This window comes from Pangasianodon hypophthalmus, chromosome 3, assembly GCF_027358585.1.
Source record: "Pangasianodon hypophthalmus isolate fPanHyp1 chromosome 3, fPanHyp1.pri, whole genome shotgun sequence".
Lineage (NCBI taxonomy): Eukaryota > Metazoa > Chordata > Actinopteri > Siluriformes > Pangasiidae > Pangasianodon > Pangasianodon hypophthalmus.
The window spans coordinates 32,058,870-32,071,299 of record NC_069712.1 but is presented as its reverse complement, the minus strand read 5'-3'; the positions used below and the strand labels follow the sequence as shown (position 1 = coordinate 32,071,299).

At 41.9% G+C, this 12,430-nt stretch overlaps 1 protein-coding gene across 3 annotated transcripts; it reads left to right on the top strand.

The window, feature by feature from the left end:
* The first annotated feature begins 1,078 nt into the window (after positions 1 to 1,078).
* On the top strand, positions 1,079 to 12,210 carry fndc5a (fibronectin type III domain containing 5a). Of its 3 annotated transcripts, none has more exons than XM_026939454.3 (6): positions 1,079 to 1,736; positions 6,373 to 6,488; positions 7,728 to 7,920; positions 8,395 to 8,484; positions 8,720 to 8,853; positions 9,910 to 12,210. In XM_026939454.3, the coding sequence occupies exons 1-6, from the start codon at positions 1,667 to 1,669 to the stop codon at positions 9,970 to 9,972; spliced, it is 666 nt and encodes a 221-aa protein (XP_026795255.1). In that variant the 5' UTR covers positions 1,079 to 1,666; the 3' UTR covers positions 9,973 to 12,210. The 3 variants fall into 3 exon arrangements, with proteins under 3 accessions (XP_026795255.1, XP_026795253.1, XP_026795252.1); XM_026939452.3 differs by having other exon boundaries at positions 1,085 to 1,736; positions 8,720 to 8,905; positions 9,907 to 12,210; XM_026939451.3 differs by having other exon boundaries at positions 1,088 to 1,736; positions 8,720 to 8,905; positions 9,910 to 12,208.
* Positions 12,211 to 12,430: the final 220 nt, after the last annotated feature.

Below are 12,430 nucleotides of genomic sequence, written 5' to 3'. Positions count from 1 at the left end.
TCAGTGACCAACAACTGAAAGAAAATCTTCCACAGATATGAAATAGATTCCCTATTCTGTGTATATACAGTATGAAAGAATGAATATGTTTCCATGTTTATGTTTATGTTGATGCAGACAGTACACTAATAAATACAGTGGCATTTTGGAACAAATTTACTTGATATGTTTCATCATTTCCAAATGAACACAGTTTTGTCTTTCACCTGTTGTGCTTTTTTTTGTAAGTTATACTATACTGATGCACTACGTAATGAATAAATCATACACACACACACACACACACACACACACACAGAGGGACGGAGGGAGATGGGCATAGAGAGAGAGAGAGAGAGAGAGATGGTCACACACAGTAAGAGAGAGATGGGCACACACACACACACATATAGACAGGGAGATGGGCACACACAGTAAGAGAGAGAGATGGGCACACACACACACAGACAGGGAGATGGGCACGCACAGTAAGAGAGAGAGATGGGCACACACAGACAGAGAGCGACAGAGAGAGAGAGAGACAGAGAGAGAGAGAGACAGAGAGAGAGAGAGAGAGAGAGACAGAGAGATGGGCACACACACACAGACAGGGAGATGGGCACACACAGTAAGAGAGAGAGAGAGACAGAGAGATGGGCACACACAGACAGAGAGCGATAGAGAGAGAGAGAGAGAGAGACAGAGAGATGGGCACACACAGACAGAGAGCGATAGAGAGAGAGAGAGAGAGAGAGACAGAGAGATGGGCACACATACACACACACACAGACAGGGAGATGGGCACACACAGTAAGAGAGAGAGATGGGCACACACAGACAGAGAGCGACAGAGAGAGAGAGAGACAGAGAGAGAGAGAGAGACAGAGAGAGAGAGAGAGAGACAGAGAGATGGGCACACACACACAGACAGGGAGATGGGCACACACAGTAAGAGAGAGAGATGGGCACACACAGACAGAGAGCGACAGAGAGAGAGAGAGACAGAGAGAGAGAGAGACAGAGAGAGAGAGAGAGAGACAGAGAGATGGGCACACACACACAGACAGGGAGATGGGCACACACAGTAAGAGAGAGAGAGAGACAGAGAGATGGGCACACACAGACAGAGAGCGATAGAGAGAGAGAGAGAGAGAGACAGAGAGATGGGCACACACACACACACACACAGACAGGGAGATGGGCGCACACAGTAGAAGAGAGAGAGAGATGGGCACACACACGGAGACAGCTCTCTGTGTGTGTGTGTGTGTGTGTGTGTGTGTGTGTGTGTGTGTTGGGGGGGGGTATCTGAATTCCTCTGACGCAGGCAGTGAGTACAGACGTCTCGCGCGCACCGTGTGCATCTTTCCGTCGTCTCCGTTGTTAACGTGCCAGTCTCCGTTCTTTCCGTCTTTCTCTTGCTTCCTGAGTGCTGAGCGTGCTGCGCTCTCCGAGGTGCTGAAACCCGGTCGTCTCTCCCGTTAATGAACACGCGGTTCGTCAGCGACGCACGCGCCTTTAATGCGACACGGCGCGGAGGCAGACGGTCGCGCGAGAGCCGGACTGAACCCCTTAGCCACCCCCACCCACCCCCTCTCCCAGTTTCCCGCCCCTCGTGAGAGAATAACGGAGAGAGGGGATGAGGGGAACTGAGCTGCTTCTGCACGTCGAGCGCGCGGTCTAAAGGATGGCGCCGTGTTTGGCGCGCGCGGTGCTGCGCGTGCTGAGCTGTTTCAGCGTGTCGCGGGTTTTGGCTGGTAAGTGCGCGAGCGCGTCTACGAGACAAAAGGCAACAGGCTTTTCACGAGGGTTGTGGAATTCGTGCTGGTGCGCGCGTGTGAGAGACAATCTGTGTGTGTGTGTTTGTGTGTGTGTATGTGCGTGTGAGAGAAATGTGTTGCATGCACTGCACGCGACCATGCTTAGCGTCCTCGTGCACTGCATGTTGCATTGGGATTACAGGTGACAATATCAGGTCAGATGCATGACTAGATCTTATGCACCTGTTGCTCTCTCTCTCTCTCTCTCTCTCACACACACACACACACACACGCACACATAGCGAGAGAGATGGGGTTATATTTTCAATTAAAAAATAAAAGTAAAATGTATTTTATATAAATTAATTTTATAATTATTTATTGTGTAAAAACAGTGAAATAAACACTTCAATAGGAATTAATATAGAACAAAAAAAAAAAAACTGCATGTGGATTCATATTGTGCCTTTTTTCAAATTCAATTACTAACATGAATTTTTTTAAATAAAAAAAATTAACACCATATCTGTCATACACACTCACCATCCACTTTATTAGGAACACTGGTACACCTGCACATTCATGCAGTTATCTACTCAGCCAATCATGTTGCAGCAGCAGCAGCATGATGCATGAAATCATACAGTTACAGGTCAAGAGCTTCACGTAATAACACACTGTTGTGTGTGAAATTCCAGATCAGCGGTTTATGAGATACTCAAACCAGCCATTCTGGTACCAACATCCATGCCACGATCAAAGTCACAAATGTATCTGCATGCCACATGATTGGCTGATTAGATAACCGAATGAATGCACAGGTGTTCCTAATAAAGTGGACAGTGAGTGTATTGTATGTCCACATTTTCACATTTATGTGAAGTGCACAAAACAGTGCATAAAAGAAGCAGTAAAGAATTAATGCAGTGAATAGATCTAGTAGATCTAGTAATTGAGCCCATTGCTTCATTAAAATAAAAAAAAAAAAAATCCAGTACTAATAGCTGAGCTCAAAGCATCAGACGCTGTCCGACCCTGATCGCACTAATCACGTCTCTGCAAGCTTCTGCTGCTTCTGTGGTTGATCTGGTTTGTGTCTCTGAATGTCGTACTTCATACGTCATTATAGCATGAATAAAATAAAAATCAGGCCATCAGATCAGATGAAGATATTTCCTGAGCCAGAATTTCATCACGAGACTCAGAACAGGATCAGTGCGTAACTAATAACTAACAGGTTAAAGGAAATCGGAAGAATTGTGTAAAAAAAGCGTAACGTTTGTGTGCTGATCGTTTTGGAAGAAGCCCTCGCATTCCTAAAATAAAGCGTATTTCACCCTGGAATGGAAAGAGCAGGATGAGTCAGGATCAGGTGATCATTCCTCATAAAGGTCAGAAATATGTCAGTAAAGTTTCTTTATGATGCCTCAGCTAGACATTTCCAGGTTATTAAACACTTTCACTGTTAAACACTGAAAACATTAAAACGAGCGACTATCATCAGCCATCAGTGCTACAGATTTACAGTCGACCATAAAATCAAGAATCAGAGAGAGAAAAGTGCATGTGGTCGTAAAACATTAGCAAGAGTGGCCGTAAATTCACTGCAAATGTGGAGAAGACGTCCATTAATCAGAAACTGGAGTCTTCCTCCTCCTCCTCCTTCTTCTCCTCCTCCTCCTATTCCTCCTCCTTCTCCTCCTCCTTCTTCTCCTCCTCCTCCTATTCCTCCTCCTCCTTCTCCTCCTCCTTCTCCTCTTCCTCCTCCTTCTCCTCCTCCTCCTCCTCTTCCTCCTCCTTCTCCTCCTCCTCCTCCTCCTCTTCCTCCTCCTTCTCCTCCTCCTTCTTCTCCTCCTCCTCCTATTCCTCCTCCTCCTTCTCCTCTTCCTCCTCCTTCTCCTCCTCCTCCTCTTCCTCCTCCTCCTATTCCTCCTCCTCCTTCTCCTCTTCCTTCTCCTCCTCCTCCTCTTCCTCCTCCTTCTTCTCCTCCTCCTCCTATTCCTCCTCCTCCTTCTCCTCCTCCTTCTCCTCTTCCTCCTGCTCCTTCTCCTCTTCCTTTTCCTAGTCCTCCTCTTCCTCCTCCTCCTCCCAGGACCATAAGTTACCTTGAGCACCTTTAATTATGATTTGGCTCGTATGAATTGTTCCAAATTTGCATTGAGGTCTGTCTTTAAGGCACGCCTACACAATGGTTATTCATAAATCATATGTACAAAAGTTTGTACACCCCTGCTATTAGAATAATAAAGAAGACACTAACACACAGGGAATGAAACACTTTGTTACAGGAAAATAATCAACAATGAGGTGGTGTGATGATGCTGCGCTCCTCTTTTAATGTTGTGGCTCGTCTGTTAAACAAGTTCGTTCCTGTTATCACATACGTAATAGCAGCTAGACATACATTTCTCCCTTTTTTCTCTTTCATGGAGTGAAAAAATGCAGCTTGTCACATTACTGAGAAACCTCGAAGCGTAAACTCCTCCGTCCTGAAGACACTGGAGACGCAGACACCGGAGACTCCTTCTTTAAATGTTAAATAAACCTCCTTACAGAAAACGTACTGATATCAGAGATTATCTGCAGCAGCAACGTAACAGTCCAGAGTGAGAATAAAATAAAATTGTTGTAACACACTAGAGAGCGGCACAGGGACACATTTTCTCCTCCAGCATCACCACCACCTCCACCACGTTCCCATCAACCTAAACGTTACAGCCAGCAGAATTTTATCATCGAGCTCAAAAGTTTGAGCCCCCGTCAACATCCTCTAGTTAATTTATCGCAGTGTGTCTCGTTAATGTCTCTAATGACAACACAGTCAGCACATTTTTACTGTTCAAGGCTCATTTAAGTCATCAACATTTCAAGCAGATGTAAACTCTCATGCTTTTTTCCCAGCGAGCTGTTGACTTTCATGTCAAATAAAAGAAAAACAGTTCTACAATGTGGTATATTTACAGCAATACTGTTTCGCTTTCACAAATGTTCTCCACTAACTTGTCTGCCCACGTTTTGCTTTTATGACTGCCTCCGATATCTTTCACATCATCTGAGCAGCTTTTTTATCCTTTCTGTTTTTCCTCATTCTTCCACTGCCAGATGTCGCACTGCCTTCCAGAAATCACATCTGGAGGCTGAGAGGAGCTTTGACCTCATGCGAAGTTGTTATTTCTGGTGAATTTTGCAGTATGTTTTGGATTGATATGGCAGAATAACACCCACATCTGTATTTTTTCTGTCTGATGTACTATAGACTGTATTGGTGGGAAACTGCAGTGCAGTCTAAACAGTGACACAGGAGGTTTAGTCAAGTCATGAGTCAGGACAAGAGTCATCTATCTGTCTGTCTATCTATCTATCTATCTATCTATCTATCTGAGCTGTCTATTTCCCTGTCCTATCCATCCATTTGTCTGTCTGTCCATGTCTTTGTTTCTTAATGTATCTATTTATCTGTCCTATCTATCTATCTATCTATCTTTCTTTCTTTCTATCTGAGCTGTAGTCTACTCATCCGACCCGTCCATCCCTCCGCCTCTGCTGTTGTGTGGTGTGTGATTAATTTTAGCTGAGGGTTAACCTGACTCAGAGCACACACACACACACACACACACACACACACACACATGGCTGTATTGTTACACAGAATCTACAGGTTTTTTCCCAGAAGGAAATCAGATTAGTGGAAGAACAGCAACAGCGGCAGCTGGAAGGACAGACTGACTCTGTGTGTGGAGCTGTCAATCATTTTAAAAAGGACCTTTGCTCCTGATGGTGATGGATAAAGAGCAGGAAACTAGAAATATCAAACACACACACAGGCTTTTTTTTCCTCTCTGAGACACACACACACACACACACACAGGCTTTTTTTTCCTCTCTGAGACACACACACACACACACACAGGCTTTTTTTTCTCTCTGAGACACACGCGCACACACACACACACACACACACACACACAGGCGTTTTTCTCCCTCTGAGACACACACACACAGGCATTTTTTTCCCCCTCTGAGACACACACACACACACATACATACAAGCATTTTTTTTTCTGTCTGAGACACACACACACACACACACAGGCGTTTTTTTTTTCCCTCTGAGACACACACACACACACACATACACACACAGGCATTTTTTTCTGTCTGAGACACACACATACATACACACACAAACACACAAACACACAAAGCCATAGTTGAGGCTCTTGACCCAGTTGTAGAGCTCTTATGTATAATTCAGGCCTTTCTCACTGTGCTTCACCAATACAGTGACAGATCACATGGAGACAAACACACACACACACACACACACACACACACCCCTTCTGGATGTTGTGTCCTACCAGATGCTCAGCCATGCCAGCTGTATCTTTCTGGTTATGAATATTAATAATGCAGAGAAAGAATGAGTTCAGGGCTTTTGATGCTGAATATCAAGTCATGGGAAATACTTTAATGTGCTCACACACATGTGCACGCACACTCACACACACACACACACACACACACATCACACACATGCAAACAAGCACAAATATTCTAATATTTCATTTACAACAGAAAATCTGTCTCTACAACTGAAAATTTCTCTCTCTCTCTCTCTCTCTCTCTCTCTCAGACAGTTTAGCTCCTCCTGTAAATGTGTCTATCCGGGATCTAAAGGCCAATTCAGCTACAGTGACATGGGACATTCCAGGAGCAGAGCCAGTTATTGGATTTGCCATCACACAGCAGGTACAGAGAGAGAGAGTGAGACAGAGAGAGAGAGAGAGAGGGGGAGAGAGGGGGAGAGAGAGAGAGATGGAGAGAATCCAGCAATCTGGCTTTTAAAGCCTTAACCCCTGAGCCACCACAGTGAGACTGGGAGATATTCACAACTAATAGCCACTTTCATACCACAGCCATTTGCCAATGCTAAGAATTTGTATTCATTAAAGAGCATGTTGTAGTTTTTATTCTTTATTAGTTGCATTTAATGTTGTGGAATGTGGAAAATGTTATTTCCTGTCACCGCTTACTTACAGCAAGTATAAACAGCCGTTTCCTCATCAGCCTATATATCTTAATAAGACAAAAAAAATTTGCAGCTTGTCATGTTACTGTGGAAAACGTACTATAATATTTATAGTATATAGTATATTATGTATATTAATATAAACCTGTCATTTGCAGCTGCACTATTGAGAGAGCTGCTGTTATAGAAAATTAATCAACACTTTCTGACCAGATGCAACACTTTCGGATTAGAGTGAATAGTTCAACAGTGTTGCGGTATAAATAATAATAATTACGTAAGCTTTAGCTAAAATTATTTCCTGTGTTACGGCTGTATATTAGAGTTTCAGATCTCTATATTAGAGTTATCTCGCACAGAGCGAGCATTTAATACTGCGCTGATCGAACATTTTGCCTCAAATAGATTGATTTCTATAATCCTGATGCTGCCGTTGAACGTAAGTAAGGAGCTGTATTAAGTCCAGCATGAGCGTGTGGCAGTTTGTTGGAATGTTGCAAAAGTTCAGCCTCAAACTCACGTTGTGAGCAGCCACAAATCGCTGTGAAGCATGGTGGTGGTAGCACCATGTTGTGGGGATGCTGTTCGTTAGCAGAAATCAACCACAAATTTGAAAAAAGAGGAAAAAGTGAGCAGTATTCACAGCTGAAAGAGAATGATAAACTCAAACCTGGATATTGAGAGAGGATCAATGTGAGATTACGGTTCAGTGGAAATAGAAGAATCCTGGCTCGCTTCTTTTACTTTTTTTGTACATTGTTAAAACATTCAATTTCCTTTGTTGTTCTTAGAGAGGAAGCTGAATCAGCAGCTCAGGCTTCTAAACTCTTCATACTGAAACTGAGAAACTGTTATTCGAGTTTCGAAACTTTGATTAAAACAATATTTTCGTCAGAAGTCCGAGATTCCTGTAAGATGCTGACTTTTTTTCTTTGTTTTGTCCATTTTCTTGCTGACAGAAAAAGGACGTGCACATGCTGCGCTTCATACAGGAAGTGAACACCACCACACGGAGCTGTGCATTGTGGGATTTGGAGGCGGAGACGGACTACATCGTGCACGTGCAGTCCATCAGTGTGCAGGGGACGAGTCCGCCGAGCGAAACTCTGCGTTTCAGGACGCCAAAGGAAGCCGAGAGACAGGCGTCTAAAAGTAAACACACACACACACACACACACAGTCAGTGCAATCTTCTCATACACAGTCCTACAGCCAGAAAGTATATTACGGGTTCAAAACTCATAGTATATGATGAGAATTTGGAACGTTTGGTGCTCAAAATTGTTTACTTCTCTAAAATCACCCTCTAAGCGCATTGCTTTCTTCCATTTTTATTATTTAATAAGATTTCCCTTCTATTGTAAGGTTCCTTCTACAGTAAATCGGTTACCATTCACAAAAGCTGGCCAAGTAGAAGGTTTATAGAAATCCAGAACCATTATCCATCCAAAGAAGCTCAAAGCTCCTGGCAAAAGTGATTTGAGACCTCATTTTCTGACAGAAGCAGACGGGACTAAGTTCCTAATCAGCTAAAAGAGTTATGGACTGTCACTTTCACACAGCCGTCATGCTAAACTTAGGAGTGTGACGTTCTGTCAAGCTGACAGCTGCCATGTATCTCCTCAGACGAAGTCACCATGGAGGAAGTGGGGCAAGCCAGTCAGCTCAGGGCGGGGGAGCTCATCATCATCGTGGTGGTGCTAGTAATGTGGGCAGGTAAGAAGACCTTCGAATGCTATGTTGAAAAAAAAAAATGATGAGAATGAGCCTTCTATTAACCATAATCCTTAAATATCCTGGTGGGATAATTGTTACTGGAAACCACTAGGCCAGTTCCTTTTAGAAGGAGATGATTGATTTTTTTTTCCAAGCTGTAAGCTTTTGTTTAATCTAGGCTTAATCTTAAATAGCAAAAAAACCTTTTTCCTGTTTGTTGTTCTTTCGCTTTCAGGTGTGATTGCCCTCTTCTGCCGTCAGTACGACATAATCAAAGACAACGAGCCTAACAATAACAAAGACAAAGCCAAGAATTCGTCGGAATGCAGTACCCCTGAGCATCCGACAGGGGGGCTGTTACGGAGCAAGGTGTAACCCCACCACCTCCACCTCCACCCAGAGCTCAGAAGATGACGAGCAGGTGAATCAGTCTGGCAAGTTACTCTGTAGAAGCCTAAGCCTCGTCCTCACCTCAACAACACCATATCATCTCAACAAAACTCTTAAAAAACCAACACAAACAACCAACTCTGATGTTTCATAGCCATTTTATTATTTATTCATCATCAGGAACCTCTTTTTCCTAGTCAAGATATTTTTGAACATAAATATAAGTAGCTAGTTAGCCAAGGAGAACCAGACGATTGTATTTTATTGTTAAATATCTCGCTAACTGTGAAGAACCAGAGCTCCATGTATTCCTAGATAATTAGCTACAAAGAACATAATTTCTACTAAGATATATGAAACATATTATATTATATTATATTATATTAATATAGAATCTTTTATTAGAGACCCTTTTGTTTATTTTAAGGCTGAGCTATTTGCACCCAGGATAAAATAGGAAATGTGTAATTTTAACACCCAAACTTGCTAGCAAACTTTATTCACACAATGTTAGCTAGCTTTTTTTTTTTTTTTGATCAGCTTTACTAATCAGGTTGAGAGTGGCCACTGCTTTTAATTCCACAATGAAACAGTTAGCCTAATGTTAGCTAACGGCTTTAATTACCTTTAGAGTTAGTCTAATGTTAGCTAACCCTCTTACTTCCTGGACGTAGTGTATTTTTGATATAAAGACATCTGCTCGCATAGTTGTGTCTTGTCTAGTAAAATATTTAACACGTGGAGCTGTGAAAAGAAGGCGAAAGTCATATTTATATTTATATTCATATTCATATTTAACACTGTACATGTCTAACCGAGGCTTCATCGTGTGGAAGCACATTTTATTAGAAGGAAAGAAGGATGTAAAACTAAGTTATTAGGATTGCAGTGCTAAGGCTAATAACTCCCATTAAACATTAACTCCAGAGTGATGCATATCATCGTCCTTCTTGTTCGCTCAACTCATTTTCTTCTCTCTCTCTCTCTCTCTCTCTCTGTCTCTCTCTCACTCTGCCTATGCATTTTTTGAAGCAGTTCCTCAACCACAGCAACAACAGCAACAACCAGATGCCATCTGTGACCGTTATCAAGGTGTGACAGGACACATTTCGTCAAAAAAGGACAAAAGATTAGAGTGTAATGACAGCACACGCTGCTCCAGCTGAGGCTCGGATGAGCCGGGTATCACGGCACCTGGCTCCAGTCTGAAGAGCAACAGAGAAGATAACGGACAAACAGGAGGACGTACAGTACGTGCGGCGCCAACGGGTTTTAGTGACGAGACCAGAGCCAACGCTGGCCGGCAGTGAGGAGATTAAAATGGAGGGCTGCAAAGGAAAGCAGTCTTTTCTCCTCGTCTTATCAGGAAACAACCAGCTGCTCTCTACATCATTACACTGACGTGGATGAGAACACTCTGGAGTGACGTAAACCTCGCAGGACTTCTTCTCATCCCGTCTTTTCGGCGTCTCGATTCTCAACGTGCTCTTCGAGTGAGATCAAACTTTTGATAAAGCTACAGTGATTTCTACCACAGCACTGTTTGAATTTCTTTTCTATAACAGCAGCTCTGACAGCAGTGCAGCTGCAAGTCACAGGTTTATATTCTCCTCTAGTTTCTATAGCAACTTCTTCTTTGTTTTTAAAAAAAAAAGAAAAGAAAAACACAATTGGTGATGTGAGGTTTTCTGTAAGGAGACGTTTCCTTCACATTTATGGAAGGAGTCTCCAGTGTCAGTGTTTTTTTTTTTTTTTTACAGTAAGATTTTCTGACAGTTTCAGGAGTTTACGCTTTTGCGGTTTCTCTGTAACATGACAAGCTGTTTGTTTGTTTTTTTGTCTTATTAACTTCAAGAGACAATAAATAAGAGAGAGGACGGGTGAGGGGACGACTGCTTATTTATAGCTGCTATAACATATGTGATAATAGGAGATGGTAACTTGTTTCCAGGATGTTCCACAACATTAAACGTAACTCTAAAAGGACAAAAAATACACTGTCATGTTTTAATAAATAAGAAATTGGAATAGCTGGTAAATTTCCGTTGTATAAGGGGAATGAAACACTTCAGGATGTGCTGTTATTGGAGAATAATGAACTTCGTGGTGGTAACAGTAACGTAATTGATTAATTTCCGAAAACAGCGTGTTTTTATTGCTCAGTAATGTGCTTGAATATGGAGTGATGTGTAACACAGTGCTAGACTTGTGTGAGAGAATCTGAAATATTTGCGTTAAGGCTCTCTATTTGCGAAGACAAACGGTTGCCTGTTTTATATCCAGTTAATGTGTGTTTACAGAAAATAAGAGAAAGGGGACAATAAATAAGAAAAATAAAATGCAGAATAAAATTCGATAACTTTTTGCATATATAATGTATAAACATTTGCATGTGTATAGATTATTATATAATCGTCATATTTCCGGAACCGATGCGTGATGTAATTTTGGTGGTTTCTCCTTTTTAGATCTACAGGCCAGTGAACCCCTAATGTCTTCTTTTTTCATTGTTTTGTTATTATAATTTCCTGAGCATGTGTAACTCGTCAGTTAGAGGATAAATCCAGTGCATCCAGTGTAAAAAGTGTGATGATGTGTGAAAAGACGAGAAGACAAGGTAGTTGTGGAGCTGCTATCTTAATCCCTACTGAAAGGCTTCTGTGCTAAAGGACACGCCTCTCAAGGACGTCTACTCGGGTATCTCACAGACGCCGGAACCTCCTCCGGGGAAATGCACCTCTACTTTCAACAAGGGCTGAAAACTCTTCACATCAGCAATAATCCAGGACTTGATAATGAGAACTTCATAACGGGGGAATTAATTAACAGTGACTTTCAGTGGGATTTAAAAGTATCACTTTTTATGATCGATGATACATTTTTTTTGTATGCCTAAAATGAGAAAAACAAACGATGACGTGATGTCATCATTTTTAGATGTGTCATTTTTTTAATTTGAATGATGTCATTTGTTTTCTGCTAAAAGTAGAAATTCCTGCACTGTTTCGTTTTTTAGCACTAAAGTCAGTTTAGGTGCATTAATCCAGCTGAAATCGCATTATGTATATAATCTCTACACATTCTTTGTATTGCTTGTTGAATGATTTGAAATATTACTTTTTACAATATTCTCTGTATTGTAGATTTTATATCACACCACACAGAACACATTAAAGCTGAAACAGATTTGCTTTTGGGATTTGAAGGGTGTTGAAGGCCGGGTGCGTCTCAAAGGCCTAAATGATATAATACTCAAATTAAACTGTTATGATTTCACTGAAAAGTGTCTGTTAATTACATACACTCACACCACAGTGCTGTGGAATTCTAAATTCTGATTGGACAGATGGTGTTGATTTGTTTTCTATAACAGCAGCTCTGACATGAGTTCAGGTTTATGTTAATACGCTTGTTCTAATACGTTATGTTTCTATAGTAACATCCTGCAACGTGACCTGTAAGGTGCACACTTCACATGAACAGACTTTTTTTAAAGTTGATTATGTAAGATTTATGGAAGGAGTCTCCAGTGTCAATGCTTTGTAACAGTCAGAGG